This window comes from Eriocheir sinensis, chromosome 7 (genome assembly GCF_024679095.1).
Source record: "Eriocheir sinensis breed Jianghai 21 chromosome 7, ASM2467909v1, whole genome shotgun sequence".
Classification (NCBI taxonomy): domain Eukaryota; kingdom Metazoa; phylum Arthropoda; class Malacostraca; order Decapoda; family Varunidae; genus Eriocheir; species Eriocheir sinensis.
In genome coordinates this window covers 16,098,613-16,126,464 of record NC_066515.1, presented here as the reverse complement: position 1 = coordinate 16,126,464, position 27,852 = coordinate 16,098,613, and the positions used below count along the sequence as shown (strand labels likewise).

At 44.3% G+C, this 27,852-nt stretch overlaps 1 protein-coding gene across 2 annotated transcripts in view; it reads right to left on the bottom strand.

Moving 5' to 3' along the window:
* Nucleotides 1–636: 636 nt before the first annotated feature.
* The window catches only part of LOC126993128 (uncharacterized), a 39,456-nt gene continuing 12,240 nt past the window's right edge, over nt 637–27,852 (bottom strand). For both annotated transcript variants that reach the window (XM_050851995.1, XM_050851998.1), the window contains exons 2-3: nt 4,857–5,014; nt 637–4,695 (exon numbers count right to left, since the gene is read on the bottom strand). In XM_050851995.1, the coding sequence (XP_050707952.1) occupies nt 1,056–4,695; nt 4,857–4,999 (3,783 nt within the window). In that variant the 5' untranslated portion in view covers nt 5,000–5,014 and the 3' untranslated portion in view covers nt 637–1,055. The remainder of the gene's footprint in view (nt 4,696–4,856; nt 5,015–27,852) is intronic.

Below are 27,852 nucleotides of genomic sequence, written 5' to 3'. Positions count from 1 at the left end.
TGGAATTGATGTCAAGGGGTTGGGCAGGGAAGGGAGAGCTTGTAACACTGCTGGAACTGATGTCAAGGGAATGGGCAGGGAAGGGAGAGCTTGTAACACTGCTGGAACTGATGTCAAGGGAATGGGCAGGGAAGGGGAGCTTGTAACACTGCTGGAACTGATGTCAAGGGAATGGGCAGGGAAGGGAGAGCTTGTAACACTGCTGGAACTGATGTCAAGGGATTGGGCAGGGAAGGGACAGCTTGTAACACTGCTGGAACTGATGTCAAGGGATTGGGCAGGGAAGGGAGAGCTTGTAACACTGCTGGAACTGATGTCAAGGGAATGGGCAGGGAAGGGAGAGCTTGTAACACTGCTGGAACTGATGTCAAGGGAATGGGCAGGGAAGGGAGAGCTTGTAACACTGCTGGAACTGATGTCAAGGGAATGGGCAGGGAAGGGAGAGCTTGTAACACTGCTGGAACTGATGTCAAGGGAATGGGCAGGGAAGGGAGAGCTTGTAACACTGCTGGAACTGATGTCAAGGGATTGGGCAGGGAAGGGACAGCTTGTACCATGGACACAGGATTCCGTCACACCCTGTCACTCCTAATATCTATACCAAGGTGTGCTAACGTTAGGATGAGGCCAAACACGTTCTCCGTATCAAAGTATTGTATTTACAAACTTACATATAAATACCGTTTGTTTTGCTGTTCAAAGTAAAGCTATAAATTATTGGCCGTGTTTCTATGTACAGTTACTAATAGTAGGACTTAGTATACGTAGTATATGTACAGGAAAGTTGCAGGTACTGAGGAATTCACTTGTAATACAACAGAAAGGTCCTCTGCTTTAACACAAAAGAAATGAGAAAATAATAAAAATGCTAATAATGCTTCACTGTCCGGTGGTTGCTCGTCACACGGAGTAACGTTTGTACCCAAAGTGTCCTTCACTGTGGCGACACACACAACACACGGGCCGGAGGCGATCCGGCGAGGGGTGGGCCTTGCTGCGCGGCGCTGGCGTGGCCACACAGCGTGGCCCTCCCACCCTCAGGGTGCGGCGCGGGCTTACTCTTGCAGCATGGCCAGGAAGACCTGCCGGCCCGAGAGGTAGGCCCTGTTGAGGGTCTGTACGGCGCGCTGGGCCTCCTGCGGCGTCCTAAAGCTGACCCGCGCGTCCGCCGTGGGCTGGTTGAACTCGTTGTAGCGGCGGATGATGTTCTCCGGCCGAAGCTGCGGGAAGTCCCTGAAGAAGTTGAGGATGTCCTCGGTGGTGGCCCGGTAGGGCACGTTGCCCAGGGACACCACGCAGCCAGGCTTGCCGAACTCCTCTGGGGGAATGGCGTTGCCCAGCGACTCGGTGCCGTTGCCGGTGGGGGAGTCCACGGGGTCCCTCAGCAGAGGCACCGACCCACGCATCCTGGCGAAGCCGGTGTCGGCGGGGGCGCGCATGCCCGCCATGCCCATGGGCATTCTGGCCATGAAGGGCCGGTAGGCTCGGGGTCCCCCGGGGAACTGGGTCATGATGGCCCCGCGGTAGGGGATCTGCCCCATCAACCCCGGCGCCCCAAAGCCCTGCAGCAGGTCCTGGCCCAGGGGCATGCCGCTGGCCAGGTCCTCCTGGCCCATCAGGTCCTTGGCCTCCTCCTGGCCGGCCTGCGCGGCCTCCTTCTTGCCGGCCTCGTCCTTGCCGTCCCCGGAGGAAGCCAGGCCGTCGGTCTTGGTAGGGAAGGGCGCGTCACCCTGCTTCTGGCCCTTGCGTATCAGCTCCAGGGGGTCGAAGGGCATGCCCAGGGATGCCATGACTAGGGGCTTGGCGATGAGCTCCACATTGACTTTGACCTTGCACAGCTGCTGCTGGCTCTTGCCCACGGCCTTTCGGGCGTCCTCAATGAGGGGGAAGATGACGTACACCTGCCGCGTGCCGTCGCCGTCGGCGTCGCAGAAGTGCAGGCGCTCCGGCACCAGCCCCTCGTCGCTGAAGAAGTCCCGGATGTTGGCTTCGGTGGCATCCTTGGGCACGCCCTTCATCACCACCGAGTCCGTCAGCAGGTCAGCGCCCACCGGCTGGTGCCGCGCCGCCTCATCCCCGTTCTCCGCCGCCTTCTTATCCTCGCCCTTCTTGTCCTTGCCCGCCGAGCCGCTGCCGCCCTTGGCAGCCTCCCTGGCCCTGTTGGTGGCGGCCAGGGCCTCGGGGGGGCAGAGCTCCACCATCAGGTGTGGATTGTCGGGGCTGTTGGTGAGGGTGGTGGCGGCGTGGCGGGCGGCCTCGGAGGTGCTCAGCCTCACCAGGCAGCGGCCCTTCTCCGGCTCCATCACCACGTCCTGCACCGTGTAATGGCTCAGCAGCTGGGCCACGTCACTCTCCGAGCAGCCTGGCGGCACCCCGGACACGCACACGCAGTTGCTGTCCGGCCAGGCGGGGTCGGGCATGGGCTGCCCGCTGCCGCCGCCGCCACGGGGGAACATCTTCATCTGGTTCATGTCGACAGCCGCCTCGTAGTTCGCCTCGCTGGTCAGCACCACCTCAATCTTGTTGTCGAAGATGTAGCTGCCGGAGCAGCGCAGCGCGCGTTGGGCGTCCCGCGGCGAGGAGAACTGCAGCAGCGCCACGTCCAGCCTGTTGCCGCGCTCGTCGCTGAGCAGCTTGATGCCCGTCTTGGGCACGTAGATGCCGTGGAACATGTCCCGGATAGCGCGGTAGGAGGCCCCGAGGGGCACGTTGTGGAGCTCCACGCTGCAGGTGTCATCCCCCCACTCCCCGCCACCGTCCCTGAACGCGAAGGGCGCCGCGCCCCGACCACCCCTGAAGCCACCCCGCCCCCGGAAGCCCCCGCGGAAGGCGTAGCCGTCCTCGCCGTTCTCCTCGGAGAAGCCGGGCGGGTAGGACCCGAAGCGAGGGTTAAAGCCCCGCCCGCCCCGGCCGATGCGGCCGCGGTCCATGCCCCGGGAGCCCCGGCCCCGGTAGTTGTAGCCGTAGGGGTCGTCGTAGCCGTCGCGGTCGTCGCGGCGGCCAAAGCCGTCTTCCTTCCAGCTGTCGCCGCGGCCGCCCCACTTATCCTCCTCCCTGTCCCCCCAGCCCTCGCGGCGGCCCCGCCCCGACCACTCGGGCGGCTCACTCAGGGCCTCGGGCTTGTCCGCGGCCTCCCAGCGGCTGCTGCGCTCCCTCTTGCTGCTGCTGCTGCTGCTGCTCCCACCGCCGCTGCCCTCCCAGCCGTTGGGGTCGTCGCGGCTGCCACGGTCGTCATCCTTCCTCCGGCTGTCCCTGGGGTCCATGTCCCCCCTGAAGCCACGGTCCCGCGGGTCACGCTGTCTACTGCCGTCGGAGCGGCTGCCCCGCGGGTCCATGTAGTCTCCGTCGGGGTGTGGGGGTCCCCCTGGGCCGCCCCCGAAGCCAAAGTTGTCGCTGCCCCTGAAAGGGGGCATGCCCCGGCCCTGGAAGCCTCCGAAGGGCTGGCCCTGGGGACCATCTCCAAGCAGGCCGCCCTTGCTGTCCATCCTGGGGGGGCCCCCGGTCATGCTGCCCCGCATGCCCCGGGGGTCGGGCGCGGCCTCCAGGCCCTCCAGCACGATGGGCGTGTCGTCCACTGTCTCTGTCTCCATGGGCTCGTTGAATTTAGTGGCAAGGGGCATGTCAACCGCCCCCATGGGCCCAGGGCCGCCGGGGGGCAACCCGAACATCTTGCTTCCTTGGAAGGGCGGGGGCATGAAGGGGGCGGTGGTGTAGGCGGGGGCGGGGCTGTGAGAGGGGGTCTGGATGGGGGAGTTCTTGATGGGCTCGGCCAAGATGCTGGGCAGGGGCCCCTTCAGGCTGGGGATCTCCCCCAGGCCGGGGATGCCGTCCCCGCCGCCGCCCAGCGGCAGGTTGTCCTTGGACAGGTCGATGATGGCGGCGGGCCCGTCATTCTTGTCCAGGCTGCCGCGGTCACTGCGGTCACGGCCGGAGCGGCTGCTGCGGTCCTTGTCGCGGTCCCTGTCCCTGGTCCGGTCGCGTCCGCGGTCACGGTCTCGGCTGCGGGAGCGGCGGCGGCTGCGGCTGCTCCGGTCGCGGCTCCGGGAGCGCGAGCGCGTCCTGTGGCGGCGACGGCGGTCGCGGTCTCGGGAGCGGGAGCGCGTGCGGCTGCGGGACTTTGTCCTGCGGCGGCGGCTCTTGCTGTCCCGCCTGGAGGAGGAGGACGAGGAGGACTTCTTGTCGTCCTTTTTGTCCGAGGAGGAGGAGGAGGCCTGAGTGTCCGAGGGCTTGGTGGAGGGCGGCGGCAAGCTGCCGGGCATAACCGGGCCCGGCGGCGGCGCGGCGGTGGTGGTGGGGGGCGGCAGGGACATGGAGGCGCCGGGCTGCACCATAGGCTGGCCAGGCTGGGGCATCATGTGGGGGGGCAGGTGGGGGGGCAGCTGGTCGGGGCCGTCCACGCCCCCGGGCCGGCCGTGCACCTGGTATGGGGTGTGTGCCCCCATCTGCTGGTGCTGCATCCCGGGCAGGCTAGGTTGTGGCAGGGGCGGCGGCGGCTGCGACTGCGGGACGGAGACCGGGGCGGGCTGCGTGGGGATGACGGGCGGCGGCGCGAAGCCCTGCAGCGCCATGGCCTGCTGCCGCGCCGCCTCGATCACCTTCTGCATCTCATTGCGCGAGGACAGCAGCAGCGTCACCTGGATGCCCTTCAGGCTGGAGCCGCTCTTCTGCATGGCCAGGCGCGCGTCCTCGTCCGTGCTGCAGGGAGGGGGGGAGAGTCACGCACACGCCAAAAACAACATTACAACACACACCAACAACACAACAACCACCAAGGGATGAGAGGTGGCTAACACACACACACACACACACACACACACACACACACACACACACACACCAGTAAGGCGGCAGCTCACCTGAAGGCAATGAAGGCGTCGCCCAGCTCCCCGCCGACGATGTGGACGCCGCCCTCGGGGATGCTGAGCCCCTTGAAGAACTCCCGGATGTCGAGGGCGTTGGCCGACCACGGGAGGTTCTGGAGCCGGATTATCACACTCATGGCGGCGGCTTAGTGCTGCGAGGAGGAGAGGAAAGGGAGACGTGTTGACTGACCGGGAAGTAGTAGTAATAGTAGTACTGTAGTAGTAGTAGTAGTAGTAGTAGTAGTAGTAGTAGTAGTTCGTAGTTGTGGTGATAACAGTAATAATAATAATAATAATAATAATAATAATAATAATAATAATAATAATAATAATAATAATAATAATAATATAAAATAGTATGTACTCGTAGTAGTAGATGTAGTATGTCTTAAATCATTGCTCTCTCTCTCTCTCTCTCTCTCTCTCTGACGGAAGGACTGGGGAAGCAGCATAATGGGAGGAAGGAAAAAGGAAGAGGAAGAGGAGGAGGAGGGTCGTAAAAAGAGCGGAGATGGCGGGAAGAGGAGGGAGAGGAGGAGGAGGAGGAAGAGGAAAGAGGTGAAGGAAGCGAAGTGGAGGAGGAGAAGGAGGAGGAGAGGTGGATGCAGTAGGAGCAAGGACATATTTACTTCTTCCTCCTCCTCTTCTATATAGCAATGTTTAGGCTACGTACTTCAATGTTTACTTGCAACAATAAACTATCAATCAATCAATCAATCAGTGTAATAGTATTAATGTAGATAAGATATACAGCGCTCAGAGTTATGGATACTGCGTTATATAGTGTTAGAACAAGTGCAGTGAAGGGTTTTGTTTTAATTCATTACTCTCTCTCTCTCTCTCTCTCTCTCTCTCTCTCTCTCTCTCCCGCCCCTGTCACGAGCTCTCCCTTCCTCGGCCGTTCTCTTGAGCTGAGCGTAATAGCAGCCCGCCAGACGTCGTTCCCTATATATGGGCTCTCTATGAAGCACTTTTACGGGTTAATGGCTATACCTAACATACCTGGTTAATAAGAGATAGATAGATAGATAGATGATTAGACAGATAGATAGATTGATGGATAGCGTTGTTTACTCCGTTGGTGATACTGATAGATAAAGATTGTATGATAGTTAATAAAATAGATATAGAGATTGTATGATAGTTAATAAAATAGATATAGAGCTTCATTTAGTAAGATGTAGATGTAGATATAGATAGATAGATAGATAGATAGATAGAGAGAGAGAGAGAGAGAGAGAGAGAGAGAGAGAGAGAGAGAGAGAGAGAGAGAGAGAGAGAGAGAGAGAGAATGATACCACAACAGGAAAATTCTGCAACTGTGTCCGTCTATCCGAATGAGGCGCTTGACCCCAGTGCTCGTCTCCGCATCCTTGCCCTTGGAGAGTAAGAACATGGTATAAAGAAAGAAATTCACTGTTATATCATCCCCAACGACTGTGCTTAAAGTTAATACACTCCACCGTTGCCAGGCGTCCCAAGGTATTAAAGGTCAATTCGCCAAAGGTACGCTATGCCTCAGTGCTCATCTCCGTCTCCTTACATAGATACATACCTAATATAGTAAATCGGGGTACTGTGATTAAGTTAGCACCATCAACAACAAGACTTCCCCAGATATACATGTTTACTCAGGTACGCTTTGCTCCTGTGCTCATCTCCGTCTCCCTAACCCCCCCCACCCCACCCACCCCACACACACTTATATAGGATTGTGAAAAAGTTAGCACGGTCAACAACAACAACAACAACAAAAGACTTTCCCAAGGTACATATTTACTTAGGTATGTACGCTTTGCTCCTGTGCCCATCTCCGTCTCCTTAACCCCCCTCCCCCCACGCACACACACACGCACACTTAAATAGGATTGATAAAGTTAGCACAGTAAACAACAACAACAACAACAAAAGACTTTCCCCAGGTACATATTTACTCGATCAGGTACGCTTTGCTCCTGTGTCTATCTCCGTCTCCTTAAAAAAAAAACTTAAAAAGGATTGTGATAAAGTTAGCAGTCAACAACAACAACAACAACAAATGACTTCCCCAGGCACATATTTACTTAGGTATATACGCTTTGCTCCTGTGCCTATCTCCGTCTCCTTAAACCCCCCCCCCCCCACTTAATTAGGATTGTGATAAAGTTAGCACAGTCAACAACAACAACAACAACAACAACAAAAGACTTAACCCAGGTCCTACATATTTACTCAGGTACGCTTTGCTCCTGTGCTCATCTCAGTCTCCTTACAAAGAAACACCCGAAGGACTGTGATGTATTTAGCACAGTCAACAACAACAATCCACACCCACAAACAAAAAAAAAAAAAAAAAAAAACTCCCAGGTACATATTTACTTAGGCACGCTTTGCTCCAGTGCTAATCTCTGTCTCCTTAAAAAAAATCACCCTTAATATTGTAAAAAGAAGGACTGTGATCTTCTAAGTACAGTCAACCTTCCTTTCTTTTCCCTAATTATATATCTAGACTAAGATACGCTTTGCTCCTGTGCTCATCTTCGTCTCCTTACACAGAACAACACTCGTCATAGTAACACGAACGTCTGTTACGTAGCACCTTCAAAAGTTTTCCCAGATAGTTACACATTTAGATCGATATACTCTCTGCTCCTGTGCCCATCTCCGTCTCCTTACTCTGAAACACCCTTATGATAGCAATACGAGTGACAAAGTTAGCAAAATCAAGCTTCAAAAAGTGCCCGTTAAGAGTAACACATTGCTCCATCAGTGTCTTTCTCCTTCCTTAGATGCGACAGACATGTGAAGAGATGCTGGGAAAGATCAATACAGACCGAGAAATGAGTCACGTATATTAAAAATCAGGCTTGGGTTCAATGCATTTTTCGTACTCGAGTCCAAGTACAATTACACTTCGATATCACGAATCCAAGTACAAGTAATCAGGTCTATAAAGGAATTCGAGTCCGAGTACTTTTGTGATGTACTCGAATACAAGTACAAATCCTCTTTACTGATCTATCCTGAAAATTTTGTTCTTTTTTTGCTTTTGACAATGGCACACTGCCAAGCCCTCTTTGCCCCGAGTCACCTCACATGGCCTTAGTGCCTCCTCAACGCAGGGCCCAGGCCACCGAGCCTCCCCAAGGCCCAAGCTTAGGACCGCCTTTGTTAATCCCTCACCCTGACCTCAACTCCACCCATGCAAGTCGTCAAACACAACACCAGCCACATGTTTGCCTTTTTTGGGGGGGTTGTACTCAAATGTACTCGAAAATACTCGTAAACTGTCGAGTATTTTGAATCCGAGTAAGAGTACAAATACTAAGAAAATTTTAAGCCCAAGTACGAGTACAAATACATGCTATTATGTACTTAAATAGGAGTACATGTAGTTAGACCAAAGCCTGTAATAGAAAGATAAACACAGGGCGAGAAATAAGTCACACGTTTGGTAGCAACACAAATACAAACCAAGAAATGTCACACGTACATTAGAAAGAAAACACAGACCAGAGTACGTCGACAGTTCCAAGGTCGGCATTTTCAGACGCTTCCATCCCTCACACCAACCATTGCCAAGGGCCGGAAAGGAGATCAGTCGGGTTCTCATGAGTGCTTTTTTAGGTTCACGGTACAGAAGAAGGATCAAACTACCACCAGGGTCTTAAAAGTACCCCCAAATGCCCACCTGCTACACCTATGCTTTATTTGTTAAATATGCGTGACCGATGATGTTATATGTATCAGAATATGACTTCAGACTCGCCTAATCGTCAAAACTCATTTTAAGGAAAAAAAAAAAGATCAGTCGGGTTCTCATGAGTGCTTTTTTAGGTTCACGGTACAGAAGAAGGGCCAAACTACCACCAGGGTCTTAAAAGTACCCCTGGAAATACCCTACACTCCTATGAAAGCCTAGTCAAATGTGCGTGCTTGGTGACCGATATGTTTCAGAATATGACCCACAGACGCTTCCATCCCTCACACCAACCATTGTCAAGGGACGGAAAGGAAATCAGTCGGGTTCCTATGAGTGTTTCTTTAGGCTCACGGTACAGAAGAAGGGCCAAACTACCACCAGGGTCTTTAAAGTACCCCTGGAAATCCCCCAAAACACCTACGATAGCCTTGTCAAATGCGTGTGCCTGGGCGCCGATATGTTTCAGAATATGACGCTCAGACTCTCGCCTATCACGTCAACTCAACTATTTCCGAAGGTCAAAAAGGGGATCAGTCGAGTTCTAATGAGTGTTTGTTCACGTTCACGGTACAGAAGAAGGGTCAAACTACCACCAGGGTCTTAAAAGTACCCCTGGAAATGCCCTACACGCCTATGAAAGCCTAGTTAAATATGTGCTTGGGCGAGGATATGTTTATAAGACCCAAGAAAGGGACATGGAAATTTTACAGTAAAGAGAGAAATAAGAGGAAATTAATACCCTTAACTTACGCTACTTTTTTTTTTTTTTTTGCAGCAAAGGAGACAGTGCAAGGGCGTAAAGAAAAATATATAAAAAAGCCCGCTACTTACTGCACCAGAATAGAGGTCAAAGGAGTGGCCAAAAAGAGAGGTCAATTTCGGGAGGAGAGGTGTCTTGATACTGTTGACCTAAGCTCGTAAATGTTTCATAATACGACCCCAGGACTCGTTGCTTCAGCACAAACAAAAATGATGTCAGCCAGCCAGCATTCAGGAGACTTTCACTAATGACCTTGATACTTGTAGAGACGAGGCAGGTGAGGCAATCAAGCAGGTGAATATCAAACAGTCAGAGAAGCAGGTGCATATTATGGGCCATATTCTTAAACATTTCGGTCACCAAGAACGCATATTTGATACGGCTTTCGTAGGAGTTGTGGTGGGCATTTCCGGTAGTAGTTTTATGTCCCTGGTGGTAGTTTCACCCTTCTTCTGTACCATGAACGTGAACAAACACTCATTAGAACCCGACTACTTTCCTTTTTGACCTTTGGAAATACTTGACTTGAGAGGCGGAAGTGTCTGAGCGTCATCTTAAACATATCGGTCACCAAGCACACATATTTGACAAGACTTTCGTAGGCGTTTGGGGGATTTCCAAGGGTAGTTTTATGACCCTGGTGGTAGTTTGACCCTTCTTCAAATTAAACATATCGGCGTCCAAGCATACACATTTGATACGGTTTTCGTAGGAGTTGTGGTGGGCATTTTCGGGGGTACTTTTATGACCCTGGTGGTAGTTTGACCCTTCTTCTGTACCATGAACGTTAACAAACACTCATTAGAACCAGACTGATCCCCTTTTTGACCTTTGGAAATAGTTGACTGAGAGGCGGAAGCGTCTGAGCGTCATATTCTTAAACATATCGGCGACCAAGCACACGCATTAGACAAGGCTTTCGTAGGAGTTGAGTTGGGCATTTTCGGGGGTACTTTTATGACCCTGGTGGTAATTTGACCCTTTTTCTGTACCATGAACGTGAACAAACACTCATTACAACCAGACTGATCCCCATTTTAACCTTTGGAAATACTTGACGTGGGAGGCGAAAGCGTTTGAGAATACCAATATTACTCTTTCCACGCCACGAGAATGCAGAGATCGAAGCAGTTAAGCAAATAAGGCACACCATTATTCATTTATACAGGCTAATGGCTATGTAGGTAGAGACACGCATATAGTAGGCTAACAGGTAGGCAGGGGGCGAAATATGGAGGATACGATAAATGTCACACGTATATTGGGAAAAGAATGTATAGGAAAGGAAGAGAAGGTATAGGAAGGTAAGGGAAAGGAAGGGAAGGGAAGGGAAGGGAAGGTAAAAGAATGTATAGGAAAGGAAGATAGGTGTAGGATGCTAAGGGAAAGGAAGGGAAGGGAAGGTAAAAGAATGTATAGGAAAGGAAGATAGGTATAGGATGGTAAGGGAAAGGAAGGGAAGGGAAGGGAAGGTAAAAGAATGTATAGGAAAGGAAGATAGGTGTAGGATGGTAAGGGAAAGGAAGGGAAGGGAAGGGAAGGTAAAAGAATGTATAGGAAAGGAAGATAGGTATAGGATGGTAAGGGAAAGGAAGGGAAGGGAAGGGAAGGGAAGGTAAAAGAATGTATAGGAAAGGAAGATAGGTGTAGGATGGTAAGGGAAAGGAAGGGAAGGGAAGGGAAGGTAAAAGAATGTATAGGAAAGGAAGATAGGTATAGGATGGTAAGGGAAAGGAAGGGAAGGGAAGGGAAGGGAAGGGAAGGGAAGAGAAGATATATAGATAAGGAAGAAACGGGAAAATATGAAAATGGAAGAAAAGGGAAGGGGAGGAAGGGTTAGTAGGTAATGAGGTTGGTTAGTAGGTTGTTAAATTGGTAAGTTGGTTGTTAAGCAGGTTAGTAGGTAGTTAAGTAGGTTAGTAGGTATTTAGATTGGTAAGTCGATCAAAAAGTTGATAAGTAGGTCAGCGGTGCTCAGGAGGCAGTGGTCCCACAGCCTACCCAGCCCCATATAACACCCCAGAAGAAGTAAGTAGGTCATTAGGTTGGTAAATCGATCATAAAACTGGTAAGTAGGTCATTAGGTTGGTGAGTGGTTAAGTTGGTAAGTAGGTCATTAGGTTGGCAAATCGATCATAAAACTGGTAAGTAGGTCATTACGTTGGTAAGTGAGTGGTTAAGTTGGTAAGTAGGTCATTAGGTTGGCAAATCGATCATAAAACTGGTAAGTAGGTCATTAGGTTGGTAAGTGAGTGGTTAAATTGGTAAGTAGGTCATTAGGTTGGCAAATCGATCATAAAAATGGTAAGTAGGTCATTAGGTTGGTAAGTGAGTGGTTAAGTTGGTAAGTAGGTCATTAGGTTGGTAAATCGATCATAAAATTGGTAAGTAGGTCATAAGGGCAAGTGAGTGGTTAAGTTGGTAAGTAGGTCATTAGGTTGGTAAATCGATCATAAAACTGGTAAGTAGGTCATAAGTTTGGCAAGTGAGTGGTTAAGTTGGTAAGTAGGTCATTAGGTTGGTAAATCGATCATAAAATGTGTAAGTAGGTCATTAAGTTGGAGTGGTTCAATTGGTTAGTAGATATTTAGGTTGGTAAGTCGATCATAAAGTTGGTAAGTAGGTCATTAGGTTGGTAAGTGAGTAGTTAAGTTGGTATGTGAGTAGTTAATTTGGTAAGTTAGTAGTTAATTTGTTAAGTAGGTATTTAGGTTGTTAATTAAGGCGGTAATCAGATTATTTATTGGGTAAGTAGATCATGAGGTTGGTAAGTAGGCATAGGCGAGTTAAAAGTAGTAAGTAGGCATTGGTCTGAAATTAGGTTGGTACTACGTAGTTAAGCACTTAATTAGGTTTTTAAGTAGTGGTAAGTAGGTATAGACAGTCACTCCCAGCGTCGTTAAATAACAGTTAGTAGTTAACCGTTAGTAATAAGATATACAGTCATTCTCCCAGCATTGTTAAATAATGGTAAGTAATTGAGTTAGTAATTAGGCATATAAAGTCATTCTCGCATCGTTGTAAGTAGTTAAGTTAGTAATTAGGCATATAAAGTCATTCTCGCATCGTTGTAAGTAGTTAAGTTAGTAATTAGGCATATAAAGTCATTCTCGCATCGTTAAGTAATTCTAAGTACTTAACCGTTAGTAATTAGGTATACAACTATTCTCCAAGCGTTTTTAAGTAATAGTAAGTAGATAGCCGTTAGTAATTAGACATGTAGTTAATATCCCAGCATTGTTAGCAGTAAACATAAACGTCCACAGCAGTAGGTGGGTCAGTAGGCTTGTAAGTAGGTGTGGACAGTAGGTGTATTGTCAATCTCCCGGCGATGTTAGTAGGTGTCACATACGTACACAGCAATTAACCTCCGTACATACTAACAGGTAAGTAGGTCAGTTAGTAGGTTTGTAAGTAGGCGTAGACAGTAGGTATACACGGTCAATCTCCCAGCGCTGTCAGTAGGTGTCACATACGTACACGGCCATTACCCTCCGTACATACTAACAGGTAAGTAGATAGGTCAGTAAGCTTGTAAGTAGGTGTGGACAGTAGGTGTATAGTCAATCTCCAAGCGTTGTTAGTAGGAGTCATATACGTACACAGCCATTACCCTCCGTAAATACTAACAGGTAAGTAGGTTTGTAAGTAGGTGTGGACAGTAGGAGTATTGTCAATCTCCCAGCGTTGTTAGTAGGTGTCAGATACGTACATAGCCATTACCATCCATACAGACTAACAGGTAAGTAGGTTTGTAAGTAGGCGTAGACAATAGGTATAGACGGCCAATCTCCCAGCATTGTCAGTAGGTGCCATAAACGTACACAACCATTACCCCCCCCCCTCGTACATACTAACAGGTAAGGAGGTCGGTTAGTAGGTTTGTAAGTAGGCGCAGACAGTAGGTACAAACGGTCAATCTCCCAGCGTTGTTAGTAGGTGTCACATACGTACACAGCCATTAACCTCCGTACATACTAACAGGTAAGTAGGTAGGTCAGTATATTTGTAAGTAGGTGTAGACAGTAAGTATTGAAAGAACTCGAATATTATCCTCCTCCTCCCGAAACAGACCTCTCTTTTGGCCACTCTTAACTCTTTTTTTTTTATGGGGGCAGTGATTAGCGAGCTTTTTATCCCATTAGTTTTTTTTTAACCCTTGAGCTGCTTCCTTTACTGTAAAAATAAATAAATAAATAAAATAAACTCGGCAATGTTGGCAGGTCTTTAAGGCATTGCTAAGTTATAATGCGCCCATAGAGTATAATTATTAACCTTCTATATGTAGCAAACTCGAGCAAGGTTAAAATCGTAAACGCAGCGATGTTGGTAGCTCTTGAAGGCATAGCAACGAGTCATAGTTCACGTTTAGAGTATAATTATTAACCTTCTATATGTAGCAAACTCGAGCGAGGTTAAAATCGTAAACGCAGCGATGTTGGTAGCTCTTGAAGGCATAGCAACGAGTCATAGTTCACGTTTAGAGTATAATTATTAACCTTCTATATGTAGCAAACTCGAGCAAGGTTAAAATCGTAAACGCAGCGATGTTGGTAGCTCTTGAAGGCATAGCAACGAGTCATAGTTCACGTTTAGAGTATAATTATTAACCTTCCTTTTTATATCAATCCCAAACACAATACATTTTCGTAGTATTTTGTTTGGTTTGGGAGCTTACTAACTTGCGACATAGTAGGGTCCTTCATTGACCTGCCATCTGGTGGCTGTCTTGGAACTATAAAAAAAAATAAAAAATAAATAAATAATAAAAAAAAAAATAAATAAATAAATAAATAAATATATAAAATAAAATAAAAATGCATGCGGACTTTGTCATAGTTTTTCTTACAAGTTTTTCATTAGTATTTTGAAATCACATTTTTCTCATAGCTACGGTAAAGACACTTGACTTAGCAGGTTTTTAAGAAACGGGGATACGCAAGAAAAAGGTGATTAAATAGTTTTTTTTACCCATAATCGTCATATGCTAGATGTTGTTCTTTTAAACTTCCATATAGTGAAGTAATATTATAAGATGCTAAAGATGAACGAATTACGATTTAAATAAGAAATATGAAATAAGTTTAATACTTTTTGCCGGAAGCGTACGATATGTTTAGAAGCAGTTTAAACAACCTCCCGGGCTCTGATTGGAGAGACAGAGGAATGCATCGTGTGAGGCAGCGGCGTACCAGCCGGAGGAATGTTGAGTGGCAAAATTTTCAACACTTCCACCACTACCTGTAAGAAATTGAAAGCATCACACCATTGTTTGACTTGTTTGACTTTTCTTGTATGAAGGAAATATTTACGCATGAGTCCGCGTTGATGCATTCCTATGAACCACGGGATGGAGTGTTGTAGGATATATCGATGAATGCCCTTATTTTGCCAACAATGTTCATTATAACGACATGAATAATGTACGGCACTCAGATTTTTCGGTGTAACAAAACCACTATTACAACTCTGGTATGGTACTAGCTTGGTACGGAAAAATGTCACTTAAGCCTCGCTGCCTGAAGTCCGCAGGTTTGGATCTGGCAGTTTCCAAGAGGGCCACCAGATGGCAGATCGAGCTCAATGAAAGGCTCCATTGAGTCTGAAGTCACGCACAGTATCATTATTGATCCTGTGTGTATATATAGGCGATGTTGGTAGTCCTTGCAGGCATAGTTCACGTATAGTATAATCATTACATAGAAATCATTATATAGAAACTCGAGTCAGATTCCATGCGTATACGCAGCAATCTTGCAGGCATAGCTCAGATACACAGGGCCATAATTTTAAACATTTCGGCGCCCAAGTTCACATATTTGACAAGACTTTCATTGGATTTCTGGGTATTTCCATGGATACTTTTATGACCCTGGTGGTAGTGTGACAAAGCCGGAATATGAACCTACAAAACTACTCATTAGAAAGGCTCCATTGAACCGTAAAACTGGCCAAGAGTCTGAAGTCACGCACAGTATCATTATTGATCCTGTGTGTATATATAGCCGATGTTGGTAGTCCTTGCAGGCATAGTTCACGTATTGTATAACCATTACATAGAAATCATTATATAGAAGCTCGAGTCATCTTTTGGAAATACTTAAGGAGTCAAAAACGTCTAAGAATACCGATCAAAGAGTTCCCACAGAATAAAACTTAACCTTCTATATTTAGTGAAGGAAACTCGCGTAAGGTTATCAAGTAGTAAGCGCAGCAGCTCTTGAAAGCATGGCTAAGTGTCAAGAGTTCACTTCACGCACCTTTACCAGTCAGGCTGAGGTCACTGCCCGGCGAGAGGTGAAGAAGGCCTGTCTCTCCACTCCACAAGGACGCTTAAACTCGTTCTAGGGGGCAAGGTTTTAAGCAAGCAGACCGGACCAGTTCTCATTTTCTTTTATTCTAGGGGGAGCGATGGTTTTAGATATGACTTAAGAACTGGAAAAGAATGATTGACGATAAGTTTAAGGTATTTAACATTTAAGGTATTTAATATTTCGGCGCCCAAGCACACACTTTCAACAAGGCTTTCGTTGGAGTTGTGGATATTTCGATGGGTAGTTTTATGACCCTGGTGGTAGTTTGGCAATGCTTCTGTACCATAAACGTGAAAAAATTACTATCGAGAACCCGATTAATCTGCTCTTTGGCCTTTGGGAAATAGTTAATGTGAGAGGCGGAGGCATACTAAGACTAGGCCTTATTTTCTTTCATTCAAGAGGAGAGCAATGGTTTGATATGACTTAATATGACGGACGATTACGGTAAACTATAAAGTAATCACACCAGACCAGACATTATATATTTTTCCCGTTGCTGAGGAGGGAAAAAATATGGGTTTAAAAATGACCAAGAACTAGAGGAACAATGACGGACAGTTACGGTAAAGTATAAAGCAATCATACCAGACCCTATTTTCTTTTGTTGATGAAGGACAAGTATGGTTTTAAATATGACCAAGAACTAGAAAACGAACGGCTGACGATTATGGTAGTTTTAAGAAATCCTACTAAACCAGACCAAGTTATATCTTTGTAGTGAGCAATGGTTTAATATGACGTAAGAACTAGAACAGAATGATTGATGATTACAATGAAGGTTAAATCAAGCGTACCGGACCAGACCTTCCTTTCTTTCGCTGGAGGGACCGTGTACTGTTGATACCACGAGGCGTGTACTGCTTATATGAAACGAGTTGAGGCCTGAGTGTTTGTTTACAGCAGGTTTTTTTTTTTTTTTTTTTTAAATAAGTCGATTTATTAGACGATCGATTTTTTATTTATAAAACTTTTTGCTTTAATTCTTTTTATTTTATTTACGGTGATTATTTATTTAACTTTTATGAGGACATTTTCTTTTAAGAAATTTTGCCAATATCAAATAAAACCATAGTTTAGTGTTGCTACATTACCCAAAATAAATTTTCACTTCAAAATCATAAGTAGAAAACCACTGGTAGTTTAATCAGGTCTAATAAGTTAAAATAACACACACATAAATACAGAGAACCAGGAGAGGGATTTCAATCACTATGTAGTCAAATGTGGATCATATTGATAAGAAATTCATCATGTTCCTGTGGCTTAAAAAAATGCTCATTAAACTTCATTGTTGCATTGATTGTTGTTATCAACAAGACATTACTTTCCTTTTTTATGCTTTTGAATATTTGGCTTGTAAAGATTATATCGTCTTACTGTGAACCATCGTTGTTTTGTTTTCATTCAAATGATTTAAATCAGTAAAAAAAAATAGGATTTAAATCAAAATTAAATATACTGTATTTAAAATTATATATATATATATATATATATATATATATATATATATATATATATATATATATATATATATATATATATATATATATATATATATATATATATATATATATATATATATATATATATATTATAATTTTAAATACAGTATATTTAATTTTGATTTAAATCCTGATTTTTTTTACTGATTTAAATCGATTTAAATCATTTGATTGAAGACAAAACAACGATGGTTCACAGTAAGACGATATAATCTTACAATATGTTAGGTTGCTTTCACAGTCGTTTTTGTTTGTTTTCATCGTTACCAATGGCGCCGATCGACGCTATAGTTTTCCACGTGAAACTGGCCAATGGGGTAATGGCGGCTGCAGAGTAAGCGAGGTGTTGAGAGTGGGTTGTAAGGTGCGGGGCTAGGCTAACCCCGCAGCCGCCACTACCCTATCGGCCAGTTTTAAGTGGAAATTCTAAAGCGGCTATCGTCGCCATCGGTAACGATCAAAACAAACAAAACGACTGTGAAAGCGCCCCTACAGGTCTGAGTGTGTTTGCTTACAGTAATTAAGACGATATAATCTTTACACGCCACGATTTCATGTCAGTGTTAGTTTGCAGTATTCAAAGACCTTGTACTGCTTACACGCCATGAATTAAGGTCTGTGGAGTTTGGTTCAGTAATTTAAGACCATATACAAGGTTAACACTGCGCAGTAGGTCAGAGGCGCCGATACCGCTATGCGCACTCAGGGCCGCTTTCCCTTTCACTTTATTTTGATAGTTACCAATGGCGACAATCGACGCGATAGTTTTCCATGTGAAACTGGCCTAAGGGGTAGTGGCGGCTGTAGAGGAAGCGAGAGGTGTTGAGAGTGTGTGGTAAGGTGCGGGGCTAGGCTAACCCTGCAGCCGCCACTACCCCATCGGTCAGTTTTACGTGGAAATACTATAGCGGCGATCGCCGCCATTGGTAACAATCAAAACAAACAAAATGACTGTGAAAGCGGCCCTGAGTCAGTCCAGTAAACCGGGCGGTCTCTTTCCACCTTCACATCTCTGTAACTATGCACTGTAGGAAGTATTCAAGCATTTCATTGGAAAGAAGGCAGATACCACACGACTAGCTTATTATCATTGCAATGTTTCATAACTGAGTAAACGATCCAAAAACTGAATTGTTTACTTTATTTACAGCAAGGGAGGCAGCTCGAGGGCAAGCAACAAAAAATAGGAGCAATAAAGGCCCGCTAGACGCTGCTTCAGCAAAAGAAAACAAAACGAGGTCAATTTCGGGTGGAGAGGTGTCCTGATACTCTCGTTTGGCATATTAGGACCAAATCGTAGGTACTGCCGACACCACAAGTTATGATCTGGTTATAGTAGTTTACAGTAGTCAAAACCACATACAGCTGACACACTACAAAAAGGGTCTGGGAGTACCTCTTTGCAGAACCTAATATCATAAGGTGATATCTAAAGTGTATGTATGACCTTCATATTCAAAGTCCAACTGGATATGCTGAGTACACCGAGGACTCGAGGACGTCCCTGCCGCGATGTTGTTAACCTTTCCGAGTTTAAGGTCAAGCAAGTTCACGGAAGGTAAGTTTAAAATGTCAAAGAAAATGGTGATTATGCCTATGACGAACGAATCTGCGGTTGCGAATATTAGCAGTGGATGGTTTATTTGTGACTGTACGTACGTGTCTGTTTCACACACACACACACACACACACACACACACACACACACACACACACACACACACACACACACACACACCGTCCATTAGCAGTGCAATACCAAATCAAATCCCGTCAACAGCATGGTTATTCTAAACCATAAAAAGATAAATAAAAAACTCAGATCACTATAGAGTACGCGCTCGACTCACGCCATATTAAAAACTCCGTTCCCCCCGGCACACACATTTGACATGGCTTTCGTAGGAGTTGTGGGCATTTCCAGTGGTAGTTTTCTTTTACCCTGGTGGGAGTCTGACAAGGCTTCTGCACCACGAACTCCAAAAAAAAAACATTAACGACAACGATTTTCCCTCTTTTCTGGCCTTTAGAAATAACTGATGCGAGCACCGGTAGGGTCTTAAATACCAACCTATATATCCAGTTCAAATACAACCAGGTTACCTCATCCTAAACCCCCCCTTCCCCCATCACCGTCACACACACAACGCTGCAAGGCTTAACAGATCAGATAAGCTCGCAAATCGACCCGCACACACGCTATTTTGCCGTCAGAGGAGCACCACACGGGCAGCAGTTACCAGGTTAGGCAATTGTTATATCCTTGGGCTGGGCAGTGGAAGATAGTGAGCCGGTTTCACAGTCCAACACAGTGTCTTCGTAACAGCTAGAACCAAACTATAGAATCCCATACAATCCAAAATGGGGAGGTCTTCGATGCCACACTAAATACGCAAGACTTTTCCTGTAAAGTTTCATCAAATTTGTGAACTTAAATATAAACACCAGACACCATACAAGGAAATTTCGAAGGCTCTGGTATTGGTTTGGGAGCTACTAACCCATCATGGGGAACTGTGAAACTGACCCTATAAGATGGTGTGGCTTGTATTTGTGATTGCTTACGGTGTGTGTGTGTGTGTGTTATGGGAAGAAGGAATGTTGCGTTAGTGATAAATGAATGTGTTAGTGTTATGAGGAGGAATGTATAAGTGAATTAAAAAGGAATAATGCTATGTTAGTAAGAGTAAGTGGAAACTGAATGGAACAGCGAAATATAAAAGGAAATGAAGGCAAGGGAAGGGAAGTGAAGGTATAGGAAGGGAGGGGAGGGCAAAGGAAGGGCAGGTAAAAGAAGGGAAGGTAACGTTGATATAGAGAAGGAATGTTGTGTTATAGATGTTTTTTTGGTGTTATGCCAAGAAGAATTTTGTTACTGAGTTAATAAGAAATAATGCTGTTAGTAAGATATTGAGAATATTATTGATGACAGAGAAGGAATATTGTGTTAGTGATAGATATATGTTGATTTGTTACTGTTATGGCAAGAAGAATTATGTTAGGGAGTTAAAATGAAGGAATGCTGTCTTAGTGACAGATGAGTATTATTATTGAGAGAAGGGTTGTTGCTGTACTGGTTGATGCTATGTGGAAAAAGAATCCTGTTAGTGATATTTAAAGAAGGAACGTTGTTAGTGATTTAAAAAGAATGTTGTTAGTGATATTTAGAGAAGGAATGTTGTTAGTGATTTAAAAAGAATGCTGTTAGTGATATTTAGAGAAGGAATGTTGTTAGTGATTTAAAAAGAATGTTGTTAGTGATGTTTAGAGAAGGAATGTTGTTAGTGATTTAAAAAGAATGTTGTTAGTGATATTTAGAGAAGGAATGTTGTTAGTGATTTAAAAAGAATGCTGTTAGTGATATTTAGAGAAGGAATGTTGTTAGTGATTTAAAAAGAATGTTGTTAGTGATTTAAAAAGAATGTTGTTAGTGATATTTAGAGAAGGAATGTTGTTCGTGATTTAAAAAGAATGTTGTTAGTGATATTTAGAGAAGGAATGTTGTTAGTGATTTAAAAAGAATGTTGTTAGTAGTTGATATTGAATGGACTGGGGAATGAGTGTGAGGTACAGAAATTGCAAGGGTTCAGTAATGTAATGTAAGGGGAATGTTGTACTAAATGTTGGTAAGTGATGTTGAAGGGAAAATGCTTGTGTTTCAGAGGAGAGGAGAGGGAAAAGGAGGAGGAGGAAGAGGCGATAAAAATAAACCAGGATGGAGAAATTGCAATGGTTATATAATGTAGAAGGAAAGTGATCTTGAATATTAGTAAGCAATACTGAAGGGAAAATGTTAGCGATTCAAAAGGAGAGGAGATTGAAAAGGAGGAAGAGAAGGAAAGTAAATCAGGGAGGCAAAAAAATAAGATAAGACAAAAAAATGTAAAATAGCAAGAAATATAAATGTAAAAAGAAGTTACATCAGAACAAGGTCGAGAAAATATAGAGAACAGAAATTTAATCATACAATAAAGGAAACAATTCGAAGGGGGAAAAAACGACAAAAAAGCCCACTAAAAACACAAAAGAAAGAAGAGGAAAAGGGAAGTAGGATAAAAAGTAGGAAAATATCAAGAAAATATACAAATTCAAACTTAATAATACAGTACTGAGTAAAGGAAGGAAAAATGAAGACCAAAAAGCCTGTTATAAATACATAAAGAGAAGGAAAAGAAGGATGCAAGGGAGGCAGTGAAACAAGGGGTAAGATTTCCGTAGACTCGTGAGAGGGGAACTTGCGTGCGCCACTCCGCCCGTACAGGAAGACGCGAGGAAAGGCCGCAGGCTCTGAAACAACTAAGCGGGGTGGAAGGATCTAAAACTCTACGGATTTCTCACCACACAATTCAATACCATTAGTCCCCCATACAAGACAAGAGAAACATAGTAGTGTTGGTGGGATGGGGGAGTACGTAGTTGTAATAGTGGTAATGGTGGTAGAGGAGGTGGTGGTGGTAGTAGTAGTAATAATAGTGGTGATGGTAGTGGTAACAGTAGTAATAATAGTAGTAGTAGTAGTAGTAGTAGTAGTAGTAGTAGTAGTAGTAGTAGTAGTAGTAGTAGTTGTAGTAGTAGTAGTAGTAGTAGATCTAGAAGTAGTAGTAGGGAGATCTAGACGCAATAGATAAGGTGTTATGTATAGATTTAGTGATAAGTAGTATTAGTGATATGGTTGGATGCCACAGTCATTAGCGAACAGAGTTGGGGTTAATGACCTCCAAGCAATGGAGCCCTCCATGATTGTGTGTCTGGAAAATAAACATGGGTGGAGGTATCTTTTATGGTAGAAAAAAAGTAGTAGTAGAAGTGGTAGTAGTATGAGAAGTAGCATTAGTAGTGTATTTACCTAGTTGTAGCCTTTAGAATTTGAGTATTGTTAGTTGAGTGTGTGTGTGTGTGTGTGTGTGTGTGTGTGTGTGTGTGTGTGTGTGTGTGTGTGTTACTAAATACAGATACACTCCCACCCACCCCTCACTAGGCAATACCACATTTAAAACCACTCAGTCCACTTTATCATGAAAAATAGACAATGCTGGCAGCAGTCAGTCATGACACACTAACCATGGGGCCATAACCATATCTTAGGGGCAATGAGGTGAAGCAGTCGTGCATGAAGGTCTCATTAATATAAAAATAGTAAATAGGTACCGATGTAGATTTGGATGACATTCCTCTAGTGGATTTACTTCAGACTTTTGAAGAATGCTTGATGATTAAACCATTATTTGCTTCTATCATTATTTACTTCAGTTACTTAGTGATCATTATTTAAAATTTATATCAATAGCAATGTTTAGTAATTACTGCAGTTATTTTCATCATTATTACCATGATCAACTTAATTATATCCTTTACTCCATTATCATTATTATTACCATGATAATTTCCAGTTATTCCTTACATTACCATGATTTAAATGTGTTCCATATAAGGCTTACTTCATTGTTGTCACGACTAGTTCATTATTGTTACCAGGAGTACAATGTCTTCCTTGCTCTTTTACAACAATGGCAAGTCATTATTTTTTACTATAACAACTAATTACCACTTATGTCAGACACACTTCATTATAGTGTGTAATGGACTTGCAGTTTGTTGTTCGTGGGGGAGTGGAAAGGTTGGTCTGAGTCCTCACACCAACTAAACAATAACTAAAAATAATAATAATCACCAATGAAAACTTGTTACCTCAGCAAGTATCTGTATTCAATTTATTATTTCCATTAGCATCAGTATTATTACCATGAACAAACTGTCTTCCATATATAAGTTAAATCCATTATTATTGGCAAGATTACTATTAGTTTTCACAGCATGTACAGGTCTGAGCAGCGGCCGTTAAAGAACTCCCACTAAGGACTAGGTATCTACAGTCCATATTCTCTCAGATTTTGGGGCCTAAACACCCACATTTGATAAGGTTTCAGTAAAAGTTGCGTTAGTATTTCCACGGGTAGTTTTATGAGCCTAGTGATAAGTTTAACAAGGTTTCTGCACCATGAGTGTGGAAAACACTCATGAGAATCAGACTTATCTCTTTTGTTGGCATAGTCATCGTGGGAGCCAAAAGCATCTCAGAATATGTGCCGAGCCTTGAAATTTACCTTTAGACTCCTTGCCACACAAGACTTAGCGTAGACAACCCACGAGAGGAGCCTCGGACCACACAGCGCTGCCCCTTACAAGCTCACAGTCGTTAGCCGAGCACCAAACCCACTGAACCACACACGACGGTACAAGCAGTCTGGATGAAGAGACTCCCTATTTATTATCTTTTTTTCACCAAAAGTAGTCAAAGGCAAAAATAACAAAATAGAAAAATAAAGGCTCTAATTTTTCACAAGGAGAGTGGAAGACACGAGGGTACAAGCAGTCTAAATGAAGGCACTTGCCCTGTTTACCATCTTTTTTTACATCAGAAGCAGTCAAAGGCAAAAATAGCAGAACTACAGAAAAATAAAGGTCGTAATTTTACATAAGGCGAGCGGCAGACATGTTCAACACTTGCCAGCACTCCTTGCATCCCTCTCTTCATAGCTTTTCTTCATATTTATACGATGACTTTCATTTATATCTATTTTTAGTCGTTAGAAAGTCAAGGGCAACCCAAAATTGGAAAGCAGAACACGGAAGTCCCTGCTCCCACAATAAAGGTAAGGTCAAGTTGGAGGCACATGCTAGTGGCCTCGGTGCTCATCTCTGTCATGGTAAGGGGTCAGTTTAGGCTGGAAGTGTCTAGATGGCTGCAATGAGTATTATAAAACTTAAAAACAAAGCATGAATGTAGAAGAGTACACTATATGCTGTTTTAAATTTATACAAGACAAAAGTCGAGATCATACAAGTGTAGGGGTGTTGTATTATTTTTTTAAGGCGAAGGAAACTTACTAAATTACTAACATGGAGCATGTACCAAGAGACGTATCACTTCACTCACCCACAGACTCCACCCCAGACAGTAAAACCGGGCAGGCCTCCATGCAGTTGCCCTTCCCATTCTAAGCCCCTTCAAGAATCTATCAAATGGAAACAGCTCAAGGTGAAAAAAGTAAATAAAGACCACTGTTAATGCTCCCCCAAAGCAGAAAAACAAATATATGCTATTTTAAATCACTATAAGACAAGAGAGTAGAGGTGATACAAGTGTAGGACTCAGAACACATTGCAATTCTACTGTAAATTAATTTCTAGGAGTAGTCTAAGGACTACACAGGGCTTGCTGAGTTCTTGTCTTGCTGGCAGTCAACAACCCAACCTAGAGGGAAATTTTCAGACTTCTAGAAAATTAAATAATTCCATGTTGGCCAAGGCCTCCCAGCCCAACAGCTACTCGCCTCACCACCAGGACAGTGCTGTTCCCTTGACCACCAAGCTGACCTCAGCCTGCAGACCAAGACACAGTAGTGAGTGCAATCATGGCATCTATTGCAGGGTTTATATTTATTTCAAACTGATATTATAAAAAAAAAATTCTTCCACCTCAGTTGACTCCAAATATGAAGAAACTTCAGTAAAGTATGGAAGCTCTGTTGAGTGCCTGCTCTCCAACAAGTTTTACCCAACGCCCATTGTGTTAGAGGTAGCCAATCACCAGCACCAGAGCAGCTTTGCTCTTCCTACATTGCATATGGGAGGAGCTTCTCATCTGATTTGGTGTCAACTGAGGTGGAATAGACTATGCAATTAGTCTAGTTGTCTATTAATAACACTTGAAAATGTATTTTTTACATTCAGATATTGGGTAATATATATCAAGATTATTGACTTTTTTTTCTTCAGTGATCAGTATGCAACCATTTTCTTGTAATAGTAATAAAATTTATGAAAATAAAATAAAAGTAAAAAAAACCTGCAAGACTCCATGACTACTACAATGAAACCCAACTTTCTACAAAATTTCTACATAAAAAACAGTTAAGAGTTGAGGGACAAAATTGTGCAAGTCTCGTGGTGCAGTGACGCTGTGATGACACCCAACACTGCTGAAGGTCTGCCACTGTGCCCATCACTGTATAGCAACAAAGAGTTTATTCAAATAATAGGAGTCTTGTTATTTGAATGAAAGTCTTGTAACGGGAAAACTGCTCAGCTGCAGGACACTGACTTCAACTGCATTCAAGGACTTCACTGAAAGTTAAGAGGGTGGGAAAAATAAAAAATAAAAAGCTACAAGGCAATTGAACAAATGTAATCAAGATCTTCAAGTAAAACCGAGAAATAAAAGAGTTCTGCAAGACAAAACATAAAAGACGAGACACAGAGATGAGCCGCAGCCTGACTCACCCCTTGCTGCACGCCAGCACCCTGAAGCAGAAGGCGACGCGAGTAGCTGGGCAGACCACACATCCGTCACTACAGGAGACTAATGTCCGTAGTCTCAAACATTAGGGGGTTACACACCTACATTTGGTAAGGCTTTGGTAGAGGTTGTGCTGGTGTTTCCATGTGTACTTTTATGAACCTAGGGATAGTTTAACAAGGATTCTGCACCATGAACGTAAAAAGCTATGACAATACAACTGATTTTTCTTAACGGTCTCGGAAATATTTATCATAGCCAAAAGCATCTGAGTCGCTCCAACACAAACCCCATAACTGTGTGTTACCCTGGTTGTGGAATACAGTACAAGGCCTGAGTTACACTCGAGGCGTCCAGTCTCGTTATCTACATTTGTCCAGCTTTTCCTTCAATTGCTGCAAACTCTTTGTCACCACCACTTCAATCAACTCATTTTAAGTACTCATATTCCTTTGGGAAAACTTTTTTTTTTTTTTTTTTTTGTCGTTTAGGCATTTTTCCTTTCGCTGTGTGTCTGTGTGTGTGTGTGTGTGTGTGTGTGTGTGTGTGTGTGTGTGTGTGTGTGTGTGTGTGTGTGTGTGTGTTGTAATCATGGGCAGCTCCTGCAGCAGTGCAGGGCACAGGGGATAATCACTGTATCTCCTCCTGGTGGTGTCTGCCCCAGGCTGGTGCAGGGCAGGGGCGACAATGCTGGGGATGGTCCACAACAAGTCCATTTTCCTTTCTGAACAATGTTTGACAGAGGACTTTAAAGACCACCTGAGCAGTGATCAAGCAATAAATGTCCTTAGCATACACCAAGCAGATCAGCTAACACCTTCATGTGTAAAGCCCCAGTCGTGTGAGGCCTGGCAGCAGTGGCTGTGGTGAGACACAATCACTGAAGGTTGCGCATTATAAATCAATTATAATTTAATCACTTATGAATCTTCATAAAATCACTGATTCATACTCAATCACAGCAGTATTAGATCAGTAATGAATGATAAACATTTTCATAACTGGCATACAACTTCAAAGAACTCCTAGTACTGATTATAATGACATGGGCCAGTTTTAAGCTTTCTAGTAGTGAAAATCACGTTGGCCACTCGCCTGAGTTGATCACACAGTTCTTATTTGTGCTGCAACATTACTGATGTAAATCATTAGTTCACAATTACAGAGCTGTTTTAACTGTACTGTACTCAGGATGAAAAGCTGGCCTGCATGAAGATTTGCCTGGAGGGCTCCCCAGCTTGGCGTCATATGGTGGGAGAGGCGACATGGCCCCCGCAGTAAGCCTCCACTGATTGATTGATTTGGTCTCTATGCTGCTTGAGAAGAATGGTCAGGTTCCTGCCAGCTTTCAGTTTATATACCTTGATTTATTTAACACATAATATTGGATGTCTGAGTCCTCAGCCTGGATGGTGCTGCGCCCGGGAAGGTACTTCACGTTATGAACTATGAAAGTTTCCTTCAGTGGCTTCATTTTATTGATGCTACAGAATTTGTGCTAGCTAAAAGTAATTTATATTTCTTATTTGCTTATATTTTGAATTTAAAAATATATAACACAAATAAAATAGACCAGGATTTCAACAAAACAAATGTTTCCTTAAATAAAAAAAATTGCCTTCCATGGCCTTCAGGGACATTGTAAGAGGGTTGCAAGGACTTTATAGCTTGAATTTGTAAATAATTTCATTAGAATTGACAAACAAAAATAGATGTAATACAAATCAAGTTTATAAACATAAAAGCAGTCAGGAACATGACTAGTAACAGTCACTGACAAACCCTGAGATCAGCGAAGATAAATCAGTGAGGCCTGCAGGAGGGACCGGACATACACACAAACTTCAATACAAGTTTACGAAGTGTAGTGTTCAGGATTACAAACATGGCAGAAACACTCAGTAACATGTAACTGTCAGTCTTGCAGCTACAAAGACTGAGTGTAATAAGAAAAAGAGCTATTGTGAGGCAAATAAGTACTCACAAACGGTGAGCAACTATGAAGTTTACTATTTCTTATCAGCTGTGTTACTATGCAGGACGTAGTGTTTCCTGCAGTCTGTCTTTTATAAAGGAACTTTAACTCAGCATACACACTGTGGGTGCACACATTGCCCTCTGTGGTCGTTACTCTTGAAGGTTGTTTGTTACTTGTGAGCCACACTTCATAGTTTGTTTGTCCACCACAACTATGCTAAACTTTTTCTTCTTCCTTTTCATTACATAATCAGTCCATCATTCTTGGTAGAAAGGTTACAGGGCATTGTCCTAAGGCATCAACAAAGATTAACGAGATGGGACGTACAACATTTTCATGTTATTTTGTTTGCTTTCATTGAATCTTAGCACCTAACTTATAAGGCAGCACAGAAAGGAATTAGGTTCAGCAGCTTCCTTGTGAGCCCAGCGGCGGCAGCAGCAGCGATGCAC